The sequence below is a fragment of the Colletotrichum scovillei genome (assembly GCF_011075155.1).
Source record: "Colletotrichum scovillei strain TJNH1 chromosome Unknown Contig00003, whole genome shotgun sequence".
Taxonomy (NCBI): Eukaryota; Fungi; Ascomycota; class Sordariomycetes; order Glomerellales; family Glomerellaceae; genus Colletotrichum; species Colletotrichum scovillei.
This window is the reverse complement of record NW_023336261.1, coordinates 1532659-1555139: the sequence shown is the minus strand read 5'-3', so window position 1 is coordinate 1555139 and position 22481 is coordinate 1532659. Positions and strand designations below refer to the sequence as shown.

The following is a 22481-nucleotide window of genomic DNA, read 5'->3' as shown; positions in this document are numbered from 1 at the left end:
ACATTCTACTTTACAATACGAGCGGCACTGACTTTTCAGTTACCCAGATGCCTCGTTCAACCCGTTCCTCAACCACTCGGGCACGAATGCCTTGATCTTCACTGCGTTGCTCTGCTCACCGTCCCCCTCGCCCTCGCCCCACTTCAGCAAGAACTCGTTGGCGGGGTCAAAGGTGGACGCGGCCGTCTCGCCAGGTAAGACGACGTCCGTCATGATCTCCAGCCGGCATAGGCCCAGGCCGACGTTCCCAATGCCCTTGAGCCACTTGCCCGCGCTCCGCCCCTTCTTGCCAGACCTCCCGATGCTCGTCTCGCGCGGGATCGATTCCGCGGGCAGACCGGCCCCGGGCCCGCGATTCGCCGCGTCCTGGTCTGCCGCCTCTGGTCGGTACTGCAGCGTCTGGGGCGCCGCCCTGTCCACGTCGTAAATCATGCACGGCAGGATCCGTTTGCGCACCACGCCGCGGTGCTTGGTCCGGATCGTGAGCTCCTGCCCGACGTAGCATCCCTTGTGATAGTCGATCCCGTTCATGTAGTCCATATTCGTCTCCTGCGGCAGCGCGTGCTCACGGATGACCTCGTCCTGGCCCTCGGCGACGCCCTGCAGGTACCGCCTGATGGTGTAGCTGTCCTCCGTCGTGACGTCCAGATCCAGTGCCAGCCCAGGCGGTGCCGCGGCCGCGTCCCCGCCCTGCACCACGCGGTATCCCAACCCAGGCGTCCGAGGATCCTTGGTAATTGTGTCTAGCAGCGCAGTGTCCGCCGTAATCGGTTTCGCGCTGTTGTCGTTCCAGGCATGCCACACCGTCGCCTCGTCCGCCGCGAGCAGCCGCACAGTGAGCTTGGCGCGCAGCTTGTACCGCTTAATGTGCTTCGCCAGCCTCTCCGCCTCGTTGGCGTCCACCTCGATGAGGAACCGCGTACCGGCCTGTTCCGACTCTGCCGCCGCCGCGCCGCCGGCGAGGCCCGCGAGGTCTGGGTATATGAACACGTCGTGCAGGACGCGGCCCGTGGCGTTGAGGAAGGCGGCGTAGAAGCCCGTCTTTCGCGCGCGGGCGGCCTCGGAGGCGATGTTGCCCGTGATGACGCCCTGGAGGAACTTGGCGGCGTCGGCGCCGGCTACGGAGATGAGGCGGCGCGAGGGGAGGGCGGCGTAGCCGGCGGAGGGGGGCGCTGGGGGTGGAGTTGTCGGGTTGGTACTCGAGTATTGTCGGCGCTGTTGTTGTTGGCGGCAGGTGCGGCAGACGAAGGATGCGGCGGACAGCTGCTTGCGCGCTATGAGCGTCGCGTTGCGGGTTGCGGTGTTCATCGTTGCAGGTTGGGTGCTCTTTCGAGCTAGAGATGCTTCAATACCAGCAAAGAAAATATATCGGGGAAAGAAAAATACAAGGGAGTTAAGTGATACGTTGACTCAATCGGCGACCGAGCTCGCTGTGCGGTTATTCGGACACGCCCGCGCCCAGGATGTGGAATGGGAAAATTGTTTGGTTTGTCATGACGTCCTAGCTCCGGGACGCACGGGACTCTCGGCCCGGGGATACGCCCCATGGTACTGGACAATGTCTGATGCCAGGGACGGAGGGTCGGACGGCGTTGCTCCGAGTTTCTGCCCCACTGGCGGAAGAGACCTGTAGTTTTGGTGGAGACTGGAGAGGTTCGTCCCACTCCAACCTGAGAGGAAGGGTTCCCCTCTGTATGGCCTGTGCTTTCCGAAGCTAAAGTGCTGCCTGGAGACGAAGCTTTTCTTGCAACATCATCCTCGGACTACGACCATGTTCAATGTTTTCTATCCAAGTGGGTTTGTAGTCACTGGGGACAATGTACGAATATCCAGGTGGAACTGTTCACTGAAGAAGGCTGACGACGCGCTGCTGCAGGTCAGGTCGACGGATGCCGGCAATGCCTACACTCGTTGCCTGGACGCACTAACTTGATGTGGAATACGATTCGACACAGCGCGCTTAGATTAAGCCAGCGATTACAACGTTTATATCCGTCCTCGCTCGGCAATAGTCAATGCAAATCCATCATTGCCAACATTGGGTTTCTTGTATCAGTCTAAAGGCACATGAATTTTATCTTCACCATAGCTTTTCCAAACTCTACCAGCTAATTGGCTTGGTGGCTGACGATTCTACGTCTATGTCTCTCTCGCCCACCGCCATACGATCTGGAACATTGTCTTCTCTCTCTACCTATGTCTCAAAATCACCACTGCCGACCGCTCAATATCCATGACGCAAGTACCCAACACTGTCGCCTTCGCGGCAGTGAGCCATGGGCGCAGCACTCAGCGGGAGAGGCGTGCATTCCTCCTGGCAAGGCTGAAGGCACAGAGGCAATCGGAAGTGGGATTGTGACCCTGGTGGACTCCCAAATTTCCCTGGAATAACGAACCCCAGCAGGCATCTGCCAATGACAGCCACGTTGCCAGCGGTCCCAGGTAAGCACTAATGCTCGACGCCGCCCCGTGGCAGTGTGGGTGCCAAGGACGAGTGCGACAGACTGCCCAGTGTCGCACCTATTCGCACCAAATCAGCCCAATTTTTCCCGTGCCGAATACCAGACTACCAGTTGAAACCCCCATAATTCGGTGTACGGGGATGATGGATCAGCAACTTGGAGGGGGGCCGGGCCACTGGGGTTCACCCGTTCACCACTCAAGAGAGTCGAGATTGACTGGAGGATCAGGGGTATGGAAGGGCAATAATCAATCCCGTCACCTCGAGCGGATCCCCGAATCCTACGGATATCAGGTGTCTGGTCCCAATGCTACCCTCCCTTGTCTTGCAGAAAAGCATCGAGACAATTGGGACATGTTCTTCTCGCGCTCCTTCCCGCTCGCGCCACACTTTCGTCTCTAATCATCTTTCTTTCTCTCGACTTTCGTCCGTGATCGTCACTTGGGGGATGAGTTGATCTCGCGTCTGAAGGATTTTCTCTCGTTTGTGGCACGGATACTCACTCCTCAGGGCGGCGACCTTCATTACACGCCGTAGTCTGCGCGCATCGACCAGGTTGAGAAGCGGCGAGTCGATCGCGGGACAACACCGAGGATCATCGCGACGTTCACATTCACAGCGAATTCTTCGATCATAGCCATCATGGTATCGCGATCATGGCTGGCGGCGTTCCTCGCCGTTGGACAGCTTTCTTGTATCTGTAGCGCACAAGTGGATGTCCCCTCAGTCAACAACTTTCGCAGAAGAGTCTTTGCTCGAGGTAAGCTTCGGCCTTATGTGCTCTCTCAAGACACACAGGGCATCACTAACGAACACCCAGCGTCGGTCATTGGAAATTGGGTCTATTACGATGGAGGTGAAGTTTCACAGGTCATCGGCGGGTTGAGTCCCCAGTCACAATGGCGGCCCTCCAACCCGACAAACACGACGCTCTCAATCGACCTCACCAAATCATGGACGCCAGAGGACGTGGAAATCAAGGAGACCTCCAAATCGGCTCCCAAAATGATGAGGCAGGCCATCTTCACCGACAACTCGTCCGACTCCTTTTACATCTGGGGCGGCTTCACCTCCTACGGCGCCAAAATCCCAGACGCGAAACTCTGGCACTTCACCCCGGACGGCAGCGGCGGCGGCCAATGGGGCACCGTCCTCCCGCACGGCAACACCGCCTTCACGGCCCTCACCCGCTCGCAGGGCGGCGCCTTCGTCAGCACCAAGGACTCTGGGTTCTACTTTGGCGGCTTCTCCGATTCCGGGTCCGACCCGAACCCCAACGGCCCCGTGCCGGGCTTTTTGCAGTTCAATTACACGGCGACGGACACGGCGTGGACGAACAACTCGGATAGCGTGCCCTACTCCGACTACGGCACTCTTGTCGGCGCCACGGCGCACTACGCGCCGTACGGGCCGAACGGTCTGATTATGATCTTTGGCGGAGGGTCGCATGTCATTGGGACCGGCCAGAGCGTGGATAACGTCGGCTATCTCAGCTTCAGCACGATTTACTTCATGGATCCCGTCACCAAGGTGTGGTACACCCAACAGACGAGCGGCAACGCACCCGGACCGCGCATGTGGCACTGCACCGTCGGAGCCCAGGGTCCCAACAACACATACGAGATGTAGGTTCTTGATGGTTCTGCCAGAAAACCAGAGTCTTGAAAGGATGCTAACCGATGACCAGCTTCATGTACGGCGGCAGCAACATCGCCAACAAGGAAACTTTCGACGAGGTCTACATCCTCTCGCTCCCCGGCTTCGTCTGGCAAAAGGCAAACTACACCTCTGCGGCGCCGCGCGACACGCAGTCGTGCGTCGTTGCCGGCCAGCGCCAGATGATCACGTTCGGCGGCGTCAACAGGATGGCCAACAACGCCAACTCGACCCTCTTCTTCAACGAGGAAGATTCCTTCCGCCAGGGCGTCGGCGTCTTCGACCTCACGGCGCTGGCGTGGAAGGACGCGTACGAGCCCGCGGCCGCCGCGTACGATTCCCCCGACGTCGTCAAGGCTTGGTACAATGAGGGGTGAGTTTTGGTCCCATTATCCCTTTGGACAACAAATTATCTAGAGTGTAGTCCCACTAACCTTTTTGTTGCAGTAACCTCGCCAGCGTCCAGTACGGCTCGGGCGTCGAAGCTCTCATGAACTACGGCAAATCAGGCTCGAGCTCAGGCTCAGGTTCAGGTTCAGGTTCCGGCTCCGGCTCCGACGGCTCCAGCTCCGACTCGAAATCCTCCAACACGGGCGCCATCGCCGGCGGCGTAGTCGGCGGTGTAGCGGGCGTCGCCCTCATCGGCCTAGCCGCATTCTTCCTCGTGAGGCGGCGGAAGCACAAGAAGGTCCCGACAGAAGAAACCGGTCCCAACGCCGTCGAAGCCCCGGGCTCGGCCGCCTACTATGATAACAACAACAACAACCACAATGCCGGAATGCAGCAGCACCAGCAGACGGCCTACTCGCCCGGCCCGGCCCCGTCCATGACGACGGCGCCGTCGGAGCTACAGGGGGAGTACAGGGACCACTCGCCGTTTTCGGGCAGCGACGTGCCGCCCAAGATGGTGCAGCCTCCCGAGATGGATGCAGGGGAGCCGCGGCACTATTACGCGGCGGAGCTGGACGGGACGGAGGCGCGGAAGTGAGGCTTGGGTAGCCCTGAGGGAATGGCTGACTGAATGTTTTGGGTATCCTTCGAGGGGAGGAAAGGTAGCCGGACTGGAAGAAGTATAATTCATGATGAGATGTGGAAAAGTTCAAGGCCAAAGTAATGTTTCTAGGAAAATATAGACTGTATAGTATACACTGTCGATAATACCCTGCCTGAGAGAAGGCACATGATAAGACTTGCGTTTTCTGGAATTCATGTAGCTTGCCCCTGGCCCATGAAACCTTGAATAGGACAATCATCAGTCCCCACGTCCAGCTAGGCAGGAGAAGAGAAGGGAGGGGGAACCAGCCCGTTTGGGACACGCTTAGGACGTTCAGATAGCTTTGCGGCGTAGCTACCTAAATGCTGCGTTCTTCCCGCCAAGCCTCTGTTGCGTTTCTGTATGTCTATTCTGAACCTCTAGACCGCAAGAGGGTTCGGGAGCATCGACCGTAGAAAATCGCGCTATTCGCACTTGCCACAACCCGCGCTCTCGCTCTTAAGCTCAACCAAATAACGGAGACCAGCGGCTATATAGCACTAGACATAAGGAGAGAGACATAACCCCTTCGAGTACAGTGGCTAGCATGAATATGGACAGAATAATTTTCCACGTTACAACATCGTCTTCTGCGTAAGTGGTAGCATTTTGTATCCTCAGGAACAAGGGTTTAGCTATCTATGTAACTAAACCGCAACTAACCAGAGCGCCCTCTGGGCATATGATGTGCCGTGCTGCCACTGGAGCAACGTGTGGCAAGTCAGGCAATGGTTTAACTACATTTTCCTTCTCGCCTGGAGGAGTTGATCTTAGGGTTGTGAAGAAGCGTTATCTTCAGGCAGCGCTCCCTTTCCCGTCGACGTTGCCGCCTTTGTACCTATCGTTGTGATTCGCCACCAATCTCACAAGAGTTTTGGTCAACTGAATTGGAGGCCTCAAGAAACCACTTGGAATAGTCGAGCAGAATCTGCCTCTTTTGTGTCCTGTAGCATACCTGAAGTTGTGGGGCGATACAATGTGTACCGCAATCCCAGTTAGGTATCGAGATGCGCTGCGGGAGAACGAGGTCACAAAGGCGAGACTCAGGGGAATGGCATCATGGTTTTTGGCCTCCCCCCTGTTGCAAACGGAATTTCATGGCTGTGGTGAGATGTTGTGGATGTGAAGAATGTCCTTGACAGGCTGGATCAGTATAGTTATACACTATACACGCTGGAGTCCATGGAGTCTAGGCAACGAATATGGCCGGAAACGTCGTTCGGCGCATCTTGTATGTCTCTGTTCAGCCCAGCTGGAGCAGGTTCAAATGCGGAATTACACACATGAGGTTCCCTGGCAGGGACTCGTGGTCTAACGCCTCCCGGGCGTTGGGGCTGACCAACACCAGCTGAACCGTAGATCGCTATGGCCTTTACCTATCGTTTAGAAATTAATGTCTAGGGTCTTGGGTCATGTCGGATCATGCGACCTTGCAGGAGTTGACCAGCCATCTATGAATGGAGCGTAAGTTGGAATGGTCCTATGATTCGGGTAAGCCTAACATGTGTGATGGCCGATGTATCGCATCTCTCATTGGTGAGAGTACCGAAGTCAGGCATTCGTCCTCGTCTATCCCGAAAGTGTAGTATCAGCTGGAGCTGCAAATCACTATTCAAGGAGCTCTTGATCCCAGATATCTTACCTCACTGAATCCTAATACCATCAGCAGTGAGGGCCGGCCCCAATATGATTGGAGCAAGGTACTGCTGAACGATGAGCTCACATGGACCGACGCAACATACAGGAACGGCCAGACCTCTAAGGTCGGTGCCCGAAAGGCTAACACCACATTTGCCCACGTGGCTGGGTTCCGAGGCACAGGGCACTCTGGGCTAATGTGTCCCCATTTGTAGTAATTGAAGCAGCGGAGGGTGTTAGTGTTGCGTGGGGGCTTGCTTCCCGCCTGAGCTGGTGTCCGCGGTTGCTTGGTCGAGCTACTTTACTATCGGGTGCTCTATATTATAGGTTATATATTACTTCTCGTATTAGTTCTACGTTCTGGTCATCACGCTACTCGAATCTCTTAACAAGCTTGTAAAAAGGGTTCTCCTTTTTAACGTCTAATTCGTTATTGGTGTCAAGCTATTCTCGGACTGGATCTGCGCACAGCTCGATGGTTGTCTTCAGGTCGCTGTAGGTGCAGTTGTGAGGGACGCCATGTTCATCGAGTTGCTTTTTGTAGAAACTGTCTGCCTCCCACTGAGGTCTTGTCGGAGCTTGAGAGGGGCGAAAATTCGCAAAGTCACACCCGTACCAACCATTCTCGATAAATCCCTGACCACAACCGACAATGCCACAACAGCGGCGGCCAATTCCAGCCATCACTACTCTTCAGCGCCCTCGTATTTCAGCCAGCTATGCGCCTTGAAGTGGACGACCTCTGGCCCCCCTTCGATGCAGGAGAAGTCCGTCACGAGCATCACGATGTGTAAACTAGAACCTTGGGCCCTCGGATACAGCAGGTCCCGATCCGTGTGTATGAAGGCGTATAGCTTCTGCTTTATTAACGCGGTGGCGGATCGGTTTGGGACCGATGTGGAGGTTGCCAACGGTGGTATGCATCTCAATCAACCTCTCGTATCCAACGTGACTACTATTTTGGACTTGAATGAGGGAAAGGACTTTGATTCAGGGCAAAATGCTCATCTTCAAATAGAAACTAGTAATAATTCAGGGAAAGGATATAAGGGAAAGGATATATTGCATATACTAGAGACTATACGACGACATATAGGCTCCGGTTTAGGAAGTGCGATAGTTGAGATTCTCTTCTCCGCCGGTTTCATGCTCGCAGACAAGCAGGCTATAAGAACCGATTGTCGTACAACCGGAGCCAAGTTGTCTACTCCTAATGAAGTCTTTGGCCTGGCTGGTGGTCATGACTAAGGGGATACGTGTGAAACAAAACATCGCCCCGATGAAAGATAATTCAAATACAGAAAGAAAGAGCAAGGAAGGAGGGGCAATGCTGACCTCACAATTCGAGCCCTTGCCCGGAATCGGACAGGGTGAGCCTCAGTTAACCCGTACACTGATTTCGTTGGAGTATCGGTTTATTCTTCTATTTCACTACCTCGCACGCAGTTTTGATCTGGCCCGCCAATCGTAGACGGGCGCCCGCTATGCTAGTGATAAGATACGACGTTGAGGGGGTATAAGTAAGGTTCAGCGAAGGTGATGGTTCACCAGCGGGCGGGAGGAGCTAGAAGGCTTACAAAGACGCAGAAGTGAGAAGGAGCGAGGCTGGTGCCGGTGGCTGAAGCTGTAGTTGAACACCATCGACTGCCACTACAAGCTCGACGATCTCTCACCCGCGAAACATAGTTTCGGCCACAGGCCACTCGGCCGAGTAAACGGGATGACGGGAACCCTTCTGGGAGAGGACCCTGACGACCCTGTCGAGACGGGTCCCAGAGCCTTGGATCCTAAAGCTCATCGGGCGAAAGAAGTTACGTCAAGTCTCTTCGCCGTTCATCGAGGAAGCAACTCGGCGATCCGTGGTCCCGATCCCAACGTCCTCTCCGTAGAGATACACCACGCACCAAACTGGTACACACCGCCTCGCCGATCACCCTTTCGCCTCACCACCGCAAATCATGACAGCATCACTCCCGCCTCGGCGCCGAAAGGGATGGGGAAAACAACCACCTTTGATGCCGGACAACCGTGTTCCACAACGTGGAATGAATCTAGCCCGCCGTCCGAACCACCCCCCGTTGGAATCATCTCTCATCAAACCCAAGTAAGAGGATCAACGCGTCTAAAGCTCTGGGTAATGACTTCATCACTTTTAGGGGTCCTAAAAACGGGACCCGCGGGAAGGGGCACTCATCTTAGTGGTGAACGTCTAAAATATGGGTCCATGGGGTGTCCCGGACTTTAGCTTCTCCCCGAAGAGCCGGGTTCCTTGTGCCGCTCTCAAACCCGCGGGTTTTACACTTTACGGTAATGCTTCTGCTTTCTCTGCCTCAAACCCAAGCCTACCAGGTAATTAGAACCAAGCTAGGGTGAGCTGAGGTAAGCGGATGGTAGGGCGGAAAACCGATGGCCTTGGGATGGAGCTTGTCTGGCGGATCACCCTCTGAGTGTACTACGTAGGTTTGTCTCTTCTGTGCGGTCGTCGGGGTTGCATAGGTCTGCGAACTCCGCTCCGCGCCGAGAGTTCCCCTCTATGAGCCCATGCTTTGTCTATTGCGCACCCCACGCGGGGTTAAGAGCGAGTGCGAAAACGCGGCGCACGCCTTTACTACACGAATCTGTATTGATCTTTGAGGTGTACGGAGTATGAATGCAGAGTATAGGTACGCTGCCTCTGGATAGAGGTGGTAAGATGGTGAAGTTTACAGCCATAGGTAGAGTTGTAAGCTACGCCATCATGGGATGCAAGTCAGGTCGTTAATCGGCACGGTCACGTTCATCCAGTCAGGCGGTATCTGTAATCGCGTCCCGGTACCACCCATCCATCCACCATCTCGTCTCATCGGACACACCAGTCTCTGCTTGAGACGACCAACCTTGACTCTGGAACTCATCAGATGACTGGTGTACGGATACGCACTTGACTTTTACACGGCAGACCGTTTCGTTTCCGAGAGAGACATGCAGACGCGAGCCCAATGTCAGGAACTCGGGTTCACGGGCCAACTCTTGTTTCCTCCCGACGGAGAGAGAGCGCTCATTGCGTGAACCGCTGGCCTGGGTAGCCGAAAGGTAAACGTGTCTCGTGATCCGGACGGCCTTGACGGTTGTGAAGACGGCCGTCCTTCAGTGCCGAGGGCGGAAGTGGGATGGATCTCATAAGCTTCCTCGGGTGAAGTGGGCACCTGGAGCATGGCGCAGCGAGCCACGCACTACTGTTTTGCTTCAGAATGCGACATCTCCCCCGTTTGAAGATACATATTTCCGGGGACACGACCGATGAAGCTCTCGCGGCCTTCTCAGATCGTAGACTTTGTTGGGCTCAAGCGATTCTGTACAGTCTATCTGTCAACAACGGACAAATGATGCTTGGCAGCCCGGGTCTCGCACGAACTGACAAATCCGCCTGTGAACTCGGCCGCGACCAACAAACACAAATCCAGCACGTTCTGCGGATCTTCGCAACAGACAGGTGCGGCCCGCTGCTTGCATTTCCTCACGTTTCGAAAGGCAGGGAGGGGGTCTGGGTGTATGCATGTCAAGTTCTGTCTCTGATTTCCAAGCCAAGAGTCCTTTTTTGTGCGCGAACCAGTCATCGGACGCTCGGACAAAATATGGGAGAATCCTTGGTAGCTGTGGCAGGAACGGAGTTAGTACATACAAGTAGTGCTGGGCACCTGGATGACTGATGAATAATTCGGCTTCGGCTTACGATATCAGCCCCCACGGCTTTCCACAATCAGAGACCCATCTGCTACTATTCTCACTCCCCTTTATGCACAAAGCGGATAAGCCACGGTGTACGGATAGAGAGATCCATATTTCTCGGCCCCCGGGCTCCAGCCGTCCAAGGGCAGAGATGGACCCCGCGCCAGGTTCTGGACTTATGGATTACAAAGTGAGATTAACTCCAATGCCAAGCAATCACCCATCTGCACCTGGCACCGCTGGTAGAGCGGCGGTGGGGATAGGTAAGCGGAGGGAGAAGAAAGATGCGGCGGCGCAGGCAGCACGAATCCAATACAAGGCCACCATCGCGAAATTTCAGGGCCGGCCACGGTGAGTGACTCAAAAAACTCCGAGTAGGGGTGGGGAGCGGACAGCCTCGCTTCCCTTGACCACATTGGAATTTCCCATCTCTTCATCGAAGACCATCGACGACTCATCAGGCAATAGTCACGATCGAATACTCACGATCTCCTTTGCACAAAATTCTCATTCTTACCCCTGCAATGATTATCTGCAACTATTCGTCCCCTTGCCTTGAGGAGAAAGAACTCCGCCATACTGCGTAAAGATGCCCCGCCGTGCCGAAGGACTCACAGTCACAGGCTCTGGGCTCGCTGCACTCCCCTTCCGCACCGCCGCCCGCCCGAAACTATCCCATCCACCGCACCCCGGCGGAGACGGGGGTGGGATATGTCGTGGAGCGGCGGTATGTTAGAGAACGATGGATCCTCGCGGTGCGGGCACAGATGCGGGCGAACACCTCGTCTAGTCGTCCAACTTTCAAGCGAGCACTCACTGGCAATCTTTCCTGCGTACTCTTGCAAAAAGAGTCGAGACCTTTTTCCATTATCCACAGAACGAGTTGATCATGGAAATTCTGGACCTTGGATTTTCTCTGCTTTCCCACTGTACAGCGTAACTCAGTGGATCCAAATTGTCACTAACTTAGACCCCCCTTATCAAGCAGATCATGAACCCTGGAAAAAGGCACAATCGCAAGTCCGCGACCAAGAGCCGTGGAGTTTGCGGATCGATACATGGAGTATCCGTAGGAATGATATGATTACATGCGCGCGCGAAGATCTTGCCCAGCCTTCGGAAGCCGTGGCCGTAGTACCTTACCTTCCGTCCGCACACACGATCCAATCTTCCTCTTATCTGATCTACCTTATCGATAAGACCACATGATTCCCAATGGAAGCATGGAAGATCAGATCGCCCTTCTCAAAATTCGCCATCGTGACCTCAACAGTCTCCACGTGCGGGCCGCGCCCCTCATGCTCTAGAGTATCGACGTGATTGAAATCGACAATCACAGGTCGTCATCACGCGATCTAACCGTACACTGCGGAGTAGACATACGCGATTGCGTGCGCGAGGGCGAGACAGAAGGACACTCGATCTATGCCATTTTGCACAATTGACACTTTGTCGAAGGGTAAACTCCCTTCCCCGCTCTCCACCCTCGCCTACAGCCTCAAATGATCGACGGGGGAGACGCAAGCAGGGCAAGCAAGGCAGATAGGGTCCAGGACTCCAGATTGCAGCCCTTCATTCTGAGTCTGGCCCCCCCTCCTCTCGCCCTGAACCGAAAAACCCCACGCCCGCAGGACTTTCAGGCCCTCCCCTCAGGCCCCAGTGATTGATATCAATCCTCGTCGAATGAAGCCCTGCTCGCCAGCGTGTCTTTGTCTCGTCCAGGGTTACTGAGATGAGGTGTCAATCGTCCCAACCTGTACGCACTTTGTAAGTCCAGTGCAGGGCACCGCTCTGACATTTTTCCTTCGCCTTGCTCTACAAGAAATAAGAAAAGAGTTAACCCCCAGTCATCCAGTCACGAACCTCGAGAGCCGAGCAAAGAGGTTGGGCCAATTTCCCATAATGCTTGTAAAACCTGTCTAGGGCCCGTCGCCGCCCCAAAATCCGTCCAGGAACCCGAACCTTTTCAAGGCTTCACCGCCCTGCCTTACCTTTGGGCTTGTGGTTTTTTTCACTTTCCCATGCTGCCTGCCGTGTTGAGGCCCCCTCCCTCTCTCTCACCCGCAGGTAGGGTAGACTAGGTAGTTATCCCCGGGATTGATAAAGGAACAGCATATTAATTCGTACTTCGTACCCGAACGGGAGGCGGTCAAGTAAATACACCATCGTGGGACTCCCGCACCGCCGCCAAGTGCGACGGACGGGTGGTGTTTGTCAGACCTAGACGTCTAGGCCGGTACACTACTCTCACAAGGTGCAATTCGATTATTTTTCCATCCATTCCACTCCATACACCAAGAAAACACGGAATCTTGCCGAGGCTTTTGGTGTTGACTCGAGTCGGGTATCTACTATCTAGGTAGGTAGTCTGGTGAAATCTGCAAACCAACTCACAGGTGCATATCCGTCGGCGCCGTTTGTCACGATGGAGCCCATCTATCCGTATCGCCCCTCACAACAATCCGCGGGATTCATTCAAACATCCTCGATCGGGAAGAATAACGCAAGTGAAACAGAAACAGGCGTGCCTGCTGTCTCGTCACACTCAAGCTCTACGTTATCCGTACCTACCTCACCTGACTTCCACACACTTCTGAATTAGGCTTTTCGTAGCCGAGACTGGCGATCAAAAATGATGGATTCGACTGCACGCATAGTAACTGACCGCATGCCGGTGTGCCTGCCGTTAGTCTACCTCCCTCACTCCCGCCGACGCTGCCGGTTCGGCCAAGGCTTCCGACGGGCGGGCGGGAAAAAAACTGGATCGGCAGAGTGCACCACCACCTTACCACCTACCACCATCAACACTACCGTTAAGCCGTCCCGTCGGCGTGCATGCCTCTCACGAGTCACACCTTCGTCCTTATCGCCGGCCGTGTCGGCTCAATCGTGAACCTGCCGACCCGCGTGCCAGCGAAGTCGGACGCTGAAGACGTGGTGGTTGCCGGCGTGTGTCTGAAGACCGGATGGATAGACCGGATGAATCATTTCGAGCGGCGGCAGGTAAGAGATACACACCCCCTTCTTCAGTGTCGTCGCTTCCAGTTGCCGGTCCTTTTTATTTCCTGCATGTTACCGTGAAAAATTCCAACATTTGCTCTGGATGGTAATTAGCGTGTCTGCATCGTGGAAATGGCAAAGGCAATGCTCAGCAAACAGGCCGGTCGCCGACGAAGCCGTAACAGTACGGTGGTCAAGGACCCCGGACGACCCTCGCCAAAGACTTTCACAAGCCAAGCCCAATTGTGGTGCCATTTCCATCTTGCCTTTTGATCTGCCAATCTTAAAAAAATCTGGCAGCTCAGATCCCCCCGCTGGGTCTTTCGGTTGCGGGTGCTGCTGGCTGTGTGTGCCTTATGTCAGCGCGGGATGACGGTGGCCTCGGCCTCGAAAAAGGGACGCGCTCGGGCCCCTATGCGCACCACGTGTCTCCACGTTCGGGCCCCGAGGGAACAGTTCTGTCACCCGTTCAGCGGATTTCTGGCAGGGCAAGCAATTGCGGGAGGTTGTCTTCTCCGTCGGTTCCTCTTGGGGGCCTTTGGTCGCCCTGGGGCTTATCTCCTTTGGGTTCGCCGTCTCCAGTCGGACGGGATTCGTCCGTCCGCACGCTCACGCCCTGCGCTGATGACTGTCATTGATTTTTTTTTTGGCCTCGGTGACTCGCATTCGCTGTCGCGGCCGCGTTGCACACCCCCTCCCCAGCATACCGTAATTGTGTACGCGGGATGCCACACCGTACACGCCTTTTTTCGCAGGTTCGTGGCTCATGTCGGCTTCGTATCGTCGTAATCGTTTTTTGGCGTCGTTCTTTTTTCTGCCTGTCGAATTCTCCTCCAAAGTTCCCCAGCTGCGCCATGCTTGCTTCGCAATCGTTTTTCGTTTCGGCTCCAATTGAATATCCATCAGACCAGTCCAAATCAGATCATCGTCGCCGTTCATCGTTTACCAGCGGCGTTCATCCGTAAAACTCAGATGGAAATGAAACATCGTGACATTTGACTCGTCGGCGGGTATCCGTAAATGTCCTCGGTGACATTCTTTTGTGCAAGTCGCTTCGGGTGCAACGGCGGGGATAATGTGATGAATAATTCGAATCGCTGGCGTCGGCTTTTTCGCTGTTTGCTCTTCACCTGCACCATTAAACCACGGGCTTAACTAACCTCCAGGCAGCCTAATTATTAATTCCGTCTCTTTGCGGTCAAGAAAAAAAAAAGGACTGTACGGCGGTAGGGGAGTTAAAACACACCGCCAAAACCCGAATGCCATGGAGGAAACCCCCCTCGTGATTCGTCCACGATACGGCGGCGTTAGTGAACCATGGAAATCTGTGAGACGGTGACTGACTGTCCTGAGAGATGACTAGAAGGAAGGCAGGGGGGCGTGTCGATAAAATGTCGGGGCGCGGAAATCGGTCGTCGTCGTGGAATTTGCTTTGTAAACCCCGGTCGTTCGTGGCAGGCAGCACCAAGCGCAGCTGCGCAAGGCAGGCAGCTCGGCTTCGAAGGGTGAGGTAAGCGAGCGAGGGGTTGGCGGGCACCTGAGCAGCTGTTGGAAAAAAGACCGGAGGTTGAGCGACGCCGATCTGCCGAGATCGCAGGGCGCATCCACCAACCCTCTTCGAGTACCTGGGCGAAACTGGTATGCCGTATGCAGTACTCCGTAGGCATAGGCCAAAAAAAAAGGTCGATTTTTGTGAGGTGCGCGGTTGGAGTCGTCGTAACGCGCAGCGGCGCATTGTAACGGGCAGGTCTTTGCTGAATCATGTGGTCTGCCTAAATGACTCGGTCAGCGCGCAAGTTTCATCCAACACCTCCTACTTTCGCCCCGAGATGAGGCGAATGAAGAAGCAATGATGATGCAATCGTGACTTACCTTTTTTGTTGTGTTGCTCCAAGTCCTCGTACCAAGAGAGTGTTCACAGTATTGCAGAGGACAGGGGGTTCGATTTGATTGATTTTTCAATTGATTGTTTGATGCTTCGCTTTTGAATAGGGCACTGTTTGACCCCCTAAGCGGCTATCTATCTGGTTTCTGTAACACATTGTGCTGGTACCACTCAACCGCGGACTGGAGCCCGGGAGCGGAAAGACAGCTGAAGAAAAGAAAAAAGTCCCAGTTCCATTATCCATCAGGGTCCTCCAAATAGGCACCCCATGCTTTCTCATTGCGACATATAGGAAAGATAAGATGAGAGAGAAGAGTTGAGAAGACATTGCTGTCGTTTTGTAATCCAAGTAATTCGTAACCCATGCCGTTGTGATTTGGTATCGGTGACAAATGATAAACGCCGTAATATATGCAAACGCTCGCTGATGTAAAAAGCCAAAGAAGAGATCATGTTACAAGGTAGTGGTGTGGTTCTCGAATGTAGACTTAGTACACTGAGATGGCAGACACGAGCCTTGCTGGGTTGCGGGCCGGCAGGTAGTAGCCTTCCGAGTAGAAGGTACCGTCGCCCTGTTGTGATTGTTGCTGAGAGATCTCTTCCTTGGCCTCCTTCTCGTTGAAGGTGAGCACTGCGTTTGGCGGTGATGGGGGCATCGACTCGTCATCTGAGATGTCAGAGTCGTGCTCGTGCTCGAGCTCTGGTGGTGAGCTGGAGCTGGAGTGGGATGGTGTGCGGACGAGCTCGAGCTGTGCGTAGTCCTCCTCGAGGTCGTCCTCCTCCATGTCGTAGTCTTCCGAAACCTCGATGGTGGATGTTCTCGGGGAAGCGGGGGCGGCGGAGGGCATGCGGCGGAGGGAGATGGTGTCGGCCATCTCGATGTCGTCCTCCTCGTAGTCGTCGTCAGAGGAGACGGAAGAGTCGTCCGAGTCGGAGGAGTCGTCCTCGTAGAGGTCCTCCGAGTCCTCGGCGATGGAGTCGGCCCATTGGATGTGACGGTCCTTGGTAGCAGCGGGAGCGGACTCGGTCTTGGTGGCACCGCGGACAGACTGGTTGAACCAGCTCTCTTGTTCGCGCTCGGCGTCGGCGAGCTCAAGCATCAGGGAGTCGAGGAGGTTGGCGTGGCCGACGAGGAGGCGGAGGTCGTGGTCGGCGCGGGCAGCCTCGGAGGAGAGCTTGGCCCGGGCCTTGTGAGCGAGGTAGTAAGTCTGGGTAATGCTCATCTTCTTCTTCTGGACGGCAAGGCGGAGGGGTTGTTGTGTGTGAGGAGCAGTGAAGGTGGAAGTTGTGGTAGTTGTCGACATTTTGTATGACTGTGCACCAATGGTGACTGATATGTCGCGATTTTGGCTGGTATGACTCAAAGCGAGATCGGGGGGTGCAAGATGCAGTGGGGCAGGGATGCCTGGGCTAGTTGGCTTGGTCTGTGATGATGCTTTGGTAATCTTTATTGGAGTATACCAGATGAGGCGGCGAGACGAGATGGCAAAGAGGCAAGGTCGATGATGGTTATATAATAGTTCAGGTTGGAAGATGTTTCTTCTTGAGAGGAGTTAGTATCGATCTTGTGTCTTGTGTCTGTTGAAGCTGAGGCTGGATGATGGGATTTCTCTAGATCTGGTTGGGAAGGGGAAACACATTTCTTTTAACTCAGGTTGCTCCGCTGTGCTGGCTGACCTGGACTTGTCGGGCTCGGAGAGAAGAAAAGTGAGGGAGGAGCGGTGACAGGGGGAGGGGTGTGAGAGCGAAGGGTGTGCAGGTGCAGGGGGTGGATGACCCATCGGGGGTGTGAAGGGGTGGGGTGGGGGTGTGGGCGGGAGTTTTGCGCGATTGCGAGGTGCGAAGTGCGAACCTTCCTAAGCAGAAAAAAATTATGAAAGCGATGAGTCTTTCGCTGTGCCTGCAGAAAGTGGGGGCTTCTCTAAGCTCCGTACCACGGTACCCGTTCCTCCATCGTGGACTTTGGGCGGCGTTTGTCATCAGCAAGGCCGAGGGTGCTTCCCGAGCCTCCGCCAGCTAGGGCATTTGTCGCTGCGGGCTGCGGGTGGTGTTCGGACTTTTGGAGCTTACCTACGCTGCCACCGGTCGGTACGGCGTAAGTGTACGGTTGCCCGTCACTAGCAAACCCAAGACGCTAATCCGGTTGTCGTCGTGGTCGTCGTCGTTGACGCTGCCCACGCTACCAAAGGGCGCCCAGAAGAACCAAAGTCTTACCTAGACTCGCTGCGAGGTAGGGTCTGACGCACTCGGCGGAAACATCACGACGACTCATCGCGGACTGAGTACGTACCCCGAAGATCCGTAACCTTCTACCCGTACCTTCCTACCTTATTGCTGCTTGAGTACGGAGCATCGCTGCTTATTCGTCAGATCGCTAGGTACCTCGCGTCCTGATGGGATAAGCGTCCACGTTTGTCAGCCTGTGCTCGCTTTTCTCTGTAATCAATCAATCCAAGTCTTCCATCAGAATCGGCCACTAGACTTCTCCAGCGAAGCACGCACTCCCGCTAGTCTCGTCTCATCTCATCCCCTCTCCTCCCATACAGAGTAGTGAGTTTGTATTCATCATCACCAAAACGGAGACAGGAATTAGGCATAATTCCCATAACTCCGCACCGACCAGCAGTTGGATTAATCACCAACCTTTACTCTACCGCCCACCGCTGCCCCGGCGTCCACGCCCTTTCACCCTGTCCGTCAGGCGCGTCATCTCTTCATCGCTAGCTAGCTTCGTCTCGTCTGCCTCAATTTCCAATCTGACACGCCGTATCATCGTGAACACACACGCAGATTATGCTTATGGTTCGCTTGCTGGCCTTGGCTCTCGGCCGCAGTCGCACGCACGCCTTACCAATTACCATAACCCCGGCTGCCTACCTTACAACCATGAATACACACTTTCTCAGAAAAAAGGGATGATGGCTCATTTACTGTACTCTGTAACTCGCACCATGCGCGCAATCTGCGACAAGCTGAGGCCAGCAAGCGAGAATAGAAAAAGAAGTGAACGGGCCTCATAATGTCAATAGCGGGATCCCAGCTCACTCACGGCGGGGGTATGCTTTGCTTAACCCCGTCCCAAGGTGCCATCCCAAGAATTCCCAATTCCCCTTGATTGTCACAATTGTCAATGTAATACCCCGGGGGCCAAGGCTGAAGGAGGATCTGATGTCGCTCCCGTCCACCCCCTTTGGGATAATGACAGTTCACAGTACTCCGTACCCCCGGCATTCTGTACTCTCCGTAACGGATCACCTGGGGTGAGAGAATGGACAAAGATGGGAAGCCTAAAAGTACTGCGCCGAGAGCCGTTGCTACCTCAACACCTCACCCTCACCCCGGTCGATCGCCAGGCCTTACAGTTTACGGCGCCGAGACAAGGGATTACAGTACGGCCGCGAATTGTGCGAATGCGCGCGGGGGTTAAGCACAGCACAGCTTGGTACGAATCCCCTGGCCGATGCTGCTGCTGCACCGCCTCCTCCGCCGTCGGCTCCGTCCACGTCCTCCTGCGAGTGCGAGCAGTGCGAGCTTGCGAACCGGGGGGAGCCAGACGACGGGGGATAGACATCTGCGGAGAGATTAGATGCTGGCCAGCTGACTGCCTTCGCGGACACGCGCCAATCACAGGCCCTTGCGAGCTGAGGCGCTACGCAGAGAGAGTACGAAAGTACGAATCCCATCTGTACGGATACACGGAGTAGATCCGTACGGATTTACGAATGGCCCCGAGCCACACGCTCGTTCTGTAGGGCTGAGCCTTGACGCGAAAGAGAGGGAAAGAGAGCAACGTAGCAGAGTCTCATTGCGCCCTATTCCGTACCTACCTGTTTTACAGGTATTACATTACGGTGCTCTTACTTTTGCTCTTACTCGGCCGGGTTAGGCATAACGCCCTTCGCTCTCGGCATAACTCTTGCTTAAACATTTCTGTCCGTACCTTGCACAAAGTACCTTGCGGTTGGTGCCTGGAGTCCACGTCTTGGGGAGACGCGGGCAAACCCAGCCACAGGACCCGAAAGGGCCCATGATGAGTCGGAGCCTAAAAGCAAGGTACGGTGCTTTTAACTCCACAGCCCGGACCATCGCGAAGAACTATTGCCCCGGGCGACGGGGTTCATTCGAACGGGGGCCACCGCAGCAGGGCGGGCAAGCATACCAGACTTTGGACGAAAAGCCTGATCGGCCGGTTGAAACTTTTTTGTCTAGATACCCAAATTGCCCAAGAGAGTCCAAAATACCTGACCAATTTCACTTCTTGGGCTCGAATTGATCTGTTCCGATCTACAGAATGGAAATATCAATCAAGTATCAGGAACAAGTCCTTGCACTTCGCCGAATTGTTCCTGTTTCCACGGGGACCATGGTCCAGCAAGATGAGGGAGGGAAAAAGCAAGGATGGTGACGGTGACGATGATGACCCGGGCATCACGAAGCCCGCACCGCCCGGGGGGATCTCTGAAAGGTGTCAAGTGATGAAATCACAGGAAGAAACCCACTCCGCCGAAGCTCCCCTCCGACTTTGCCCATACCGAAAAGACAAAGGCCCGCCTTCTGGGCATTAGACGTGCCCGAGAAAAGTTTGGGGTGAAAGCGTCGGAGACGTTTCGGCACCGTCAATCGGGGCACGGCGCAAAATGTCGAACTGAAGGGGGCAGACAACTCTAAAAGATTACGCTCACACTTTGACAGCGAACAGCCACAGGTTGACGGTGCAAATCAGGTACTATGGCTCATCTTTGGTCATCGACTCATCAGTCATCCGGGCAGATCTAAATGTCCTGGGGGCACCACGCGAATGGCAGGGTTTGGCGGTCTTCAAGCCACGAAACGCAATGCTTACACACCCCTCCTCTCTCTCTCTCGTTCCCGGGTACCCAGGGCGGTCGGTCGGTTGAAATCGCCGTGCTCCGCTCCGCTTTGAGTCGAGATGAGCCATCGACTCTACTCTACTCCGTCCTGCCAGTGGCTCAGTCCCCCAAGTCTGCCATTCAGTCTGCCTACATACGACTACCTGTCTACAACCAGTCTGCGCCTATACGCCAATACGTGGACGCGGGGGAGACGAGGATGTGGTCTGTCCAGGTCAGATCAGAACCCACGGCATCATCGAGAGCGTGGCTTGCTGCATGCATGCCCCGTAACCTTTTTCCACCACCACCACCACCACCGTACTTCTTCTCTTTCGCTTTCGCCGTTCAAGTTCTAACCCGTGAGATTGGTTCATCCAATTGCGAGGCCGTTTGACAGAGATACACACCTCAATTGGGCCTGCCCTACGTAGCTACTCTCAGTCTCGCGTGAGATGGGACCATCGGTTCCAGTGTTACACACACGCGTACATGAGGCCCGGGCCAAATATCGCAAGGAGCTCTCACAAGTTACCCAGCAAGCGGAGGGGGGTGGGATCAAGACAGCTCGCCCGGCAACTTCCCTTTTGCGTGCGCGCGTGATCATCGACTTGTCGATATTCTTCCGGCTTCCAATCCCAGTGTTGCGGGATTTGGGGGCCGGCTGTGCCTGGCGGAAAGCATCCAAGCTTACTCCGTCGTACGGAGTACCTAACCTACAGGCCACCGTACCAAACCCCACGATCTGCACAAAATCCCGGATTGGGACGAGTACGGCGGAATACGGGAGGCTACGGCTACAACGCCTTGTGTAACGAAATCCTTCGTAAACTCGCGTGGCTGTACGGTAACCCGTAGCGATTCCTAACGCTTTTCGTAGACGGGACGAAAAGCATTGACTGTTCCATTCCGATGCCTACCGGTATTCAATTTCTCCTACCTTTAATCCTCCCGACTCCCTCCGTTGGGAACGGAGGAAACAATAAAGGCGTGGGGGGGTTTCCAGAAAAAACGGTCCCGTGTCGTCCGAAGAGAAGTGAGCGGAAGGGTGCTTGGTGCTTTGACGATGAATCCGGATTTAATGCGGAGGATAACGGGAGAGACAGAGAAGTGAGAGAGGGGGAGTTCGGCATCTTTGAAAAGCGGCCGTCTGATGAAGCGTGACTGTTTACTGTTCTGGACCTCTTCAAGACCCTGGAGTTTCATACTTTCGAGCCCTTCCGAACTACCCGCACGGTTCACTTGTTGCCGTGGCCCCGACGGCCGGACGGACGGTCACCTAGATCGGCGAGTAAAGGAACAAGCTGGACCCCGCCAAACCAACACTCTTTCACGCGCGTGAGAGAGATGTGGAACCGGGGACTCTAGGAACAGGCAAAAGAGTCATCAGTAATCATTGAAATCCGTGAACGGGATCCAGCACACGCCCACACCCACTCCTCACTCCCGCGCTCTCGCGTCATTGAGATTGGACTGAAAAATGCCGAGTAGAGCTAAAAGCTTCTTTCACTCTGTAGTCCCATGATTCCCAATCCCAACTCCGCGGTAATGGCCAACTGGTCAATGCTCTCTCTCCCGCTTCATAATCACCTACACACTCCCATCCTCTTATTCCCACACCGCGGGATGACGAGATCAGGGGTCTTTTGTGCGTATACTCCATACAAATCATCAAACTGCCCCCAATACTCACAAGTCCGCTCCGTTCATATGTCAGCGACGTGGAATCGCCGAAGAAGCGAGAACTGAGAACTGCAGCCCTGCAAGCGGAGAGGACTTGGTTCGGATAGGCCTGGGATGAGGTAATCCACAATGTGACAAATGGATGGAAGTCTTTTGAACAGGCTGATGGAGATTCGGGGGAATCTGAGGCCAGCTTACTTTGCCTACAGCAGCAGCAGCAGCAGCAGCAGCAGCAATTCATCGCATTTGGATATCGCCAATTTGCACTGCATCTCCATTGGTAAGCCTCTTGCAGAATACAGTACAGCACAGCACAGCACAGCGCATCATCGTCACCGCCGTACGCAATGGAACGTAGCAGCCAACTCGCCGATTCCCTAGCTGCAGGGTTGGATTATCTACCAGATAGGGCTGGGTGCGATGCGAAAGAGAATCCGTACCTATGTACCGCATCGTACTCCATACCCGTAAGAGAGCGAGGGTATGCGAAAAGCTCGGACTCGCTCGCGGAATGCGGCCGGGGTGTCTGCGTCGATTTTTGCTGTGCAGCAGCCAACCATTCCGCAC

The 22481-nt window shown here is 54.9% G+C and overlaps 3 protein-coding genes across 3 annotated transcripts; 1 reads left to right on the top strand and 2 right to left on the bottom strand.

The window, feature by feature from the left end:
- Positions 1-39: 39 nt before the first annotated feature.
- On the bottom strand, positions 40-1308 carry HER10_EVM0008403 (folate-binding protein YgfZ; the record flags this gene model as incomplete). Its single annotated transcript, XM_035477927.1, has 1 exon — positions 40-1308. One exon carries the CDS (start codon positions 1306-1308, stop codon positions 40-42), a length of 1269 nt encoding a protein of 422 aa, XP_035336299.1.
- A 748-nt stretch (positions 1309-2056) lies between these two features.
- On the top strand, positions 2057-5280 carry HER10_EVM0010743 (kelch repeat protein). The gene is made up of 4 exons (XM_035480194.1): positions 2057-3221; positions 3282-4086; positions 4149-4490; positions 4565-5280. The coding sequence occupies exons 1-4, from the start codon at positions 3104-3106 to the stop codon at positions 5103-5105; spliced, it is 1806 nt and encodes a 601-aa protein (XP_035336509.1). The 5' UTR covers positions 2057-3103; the 3' UTR covers positions 5106-5280.
- A 7365-nt stretch (positions 5281-12645) lies between these two features.
- On the bottom strand, positions 12646-17027 carry HER10_EVM0008651 (uncharacterized protein). Its single transcript, XM_035478165.1, has one exon. The coding sequence runs from the start codon at positions 16683-16685 to the stop codon at positions 15870-15872; it is 816 nt and encodes a 271-aa protein (XP_035336320.1). The 5' UTR covers positions 16686-17027; the 3' UTR covers positions 12646-15869.
- Between the last annotated feature and the right edge of the window lie 5454 nt (positions 17028-22481).

Bases quoted from the DNA above. Each gene is read 5' to 3' on its own strand.
- HER10_EVM0008651 (XM_035478165.1), bottom strand. From the start codon at position 16,685: ATGTCGACAACTACCACAACTTCCACCTTCACTGCTCCTCACACACAA.
- HER10_EVM0010743 (XM_035480194.1), top strand. From the start codon at position 3,104: ATGGTATCGCGATCATGGCTGGCGGCGTTCCTCGCCGTTGGACAGCTT. The intron at 3,222-3,281 runs GTAAGCTTCGGC...ACGAACACCCAG, and splicing joins CAGAAGAGTCTTTGCTCGAG to CGTCGGTCATTGGAAATTGG. The intron at 4,491-4,564 runs GTGAGTTTTGGT...TTTTTGTTGCAG, and splicing joins AAGGCTTGGTACAATGAGGG to TAACCTCGCCAGCGTCCAGT.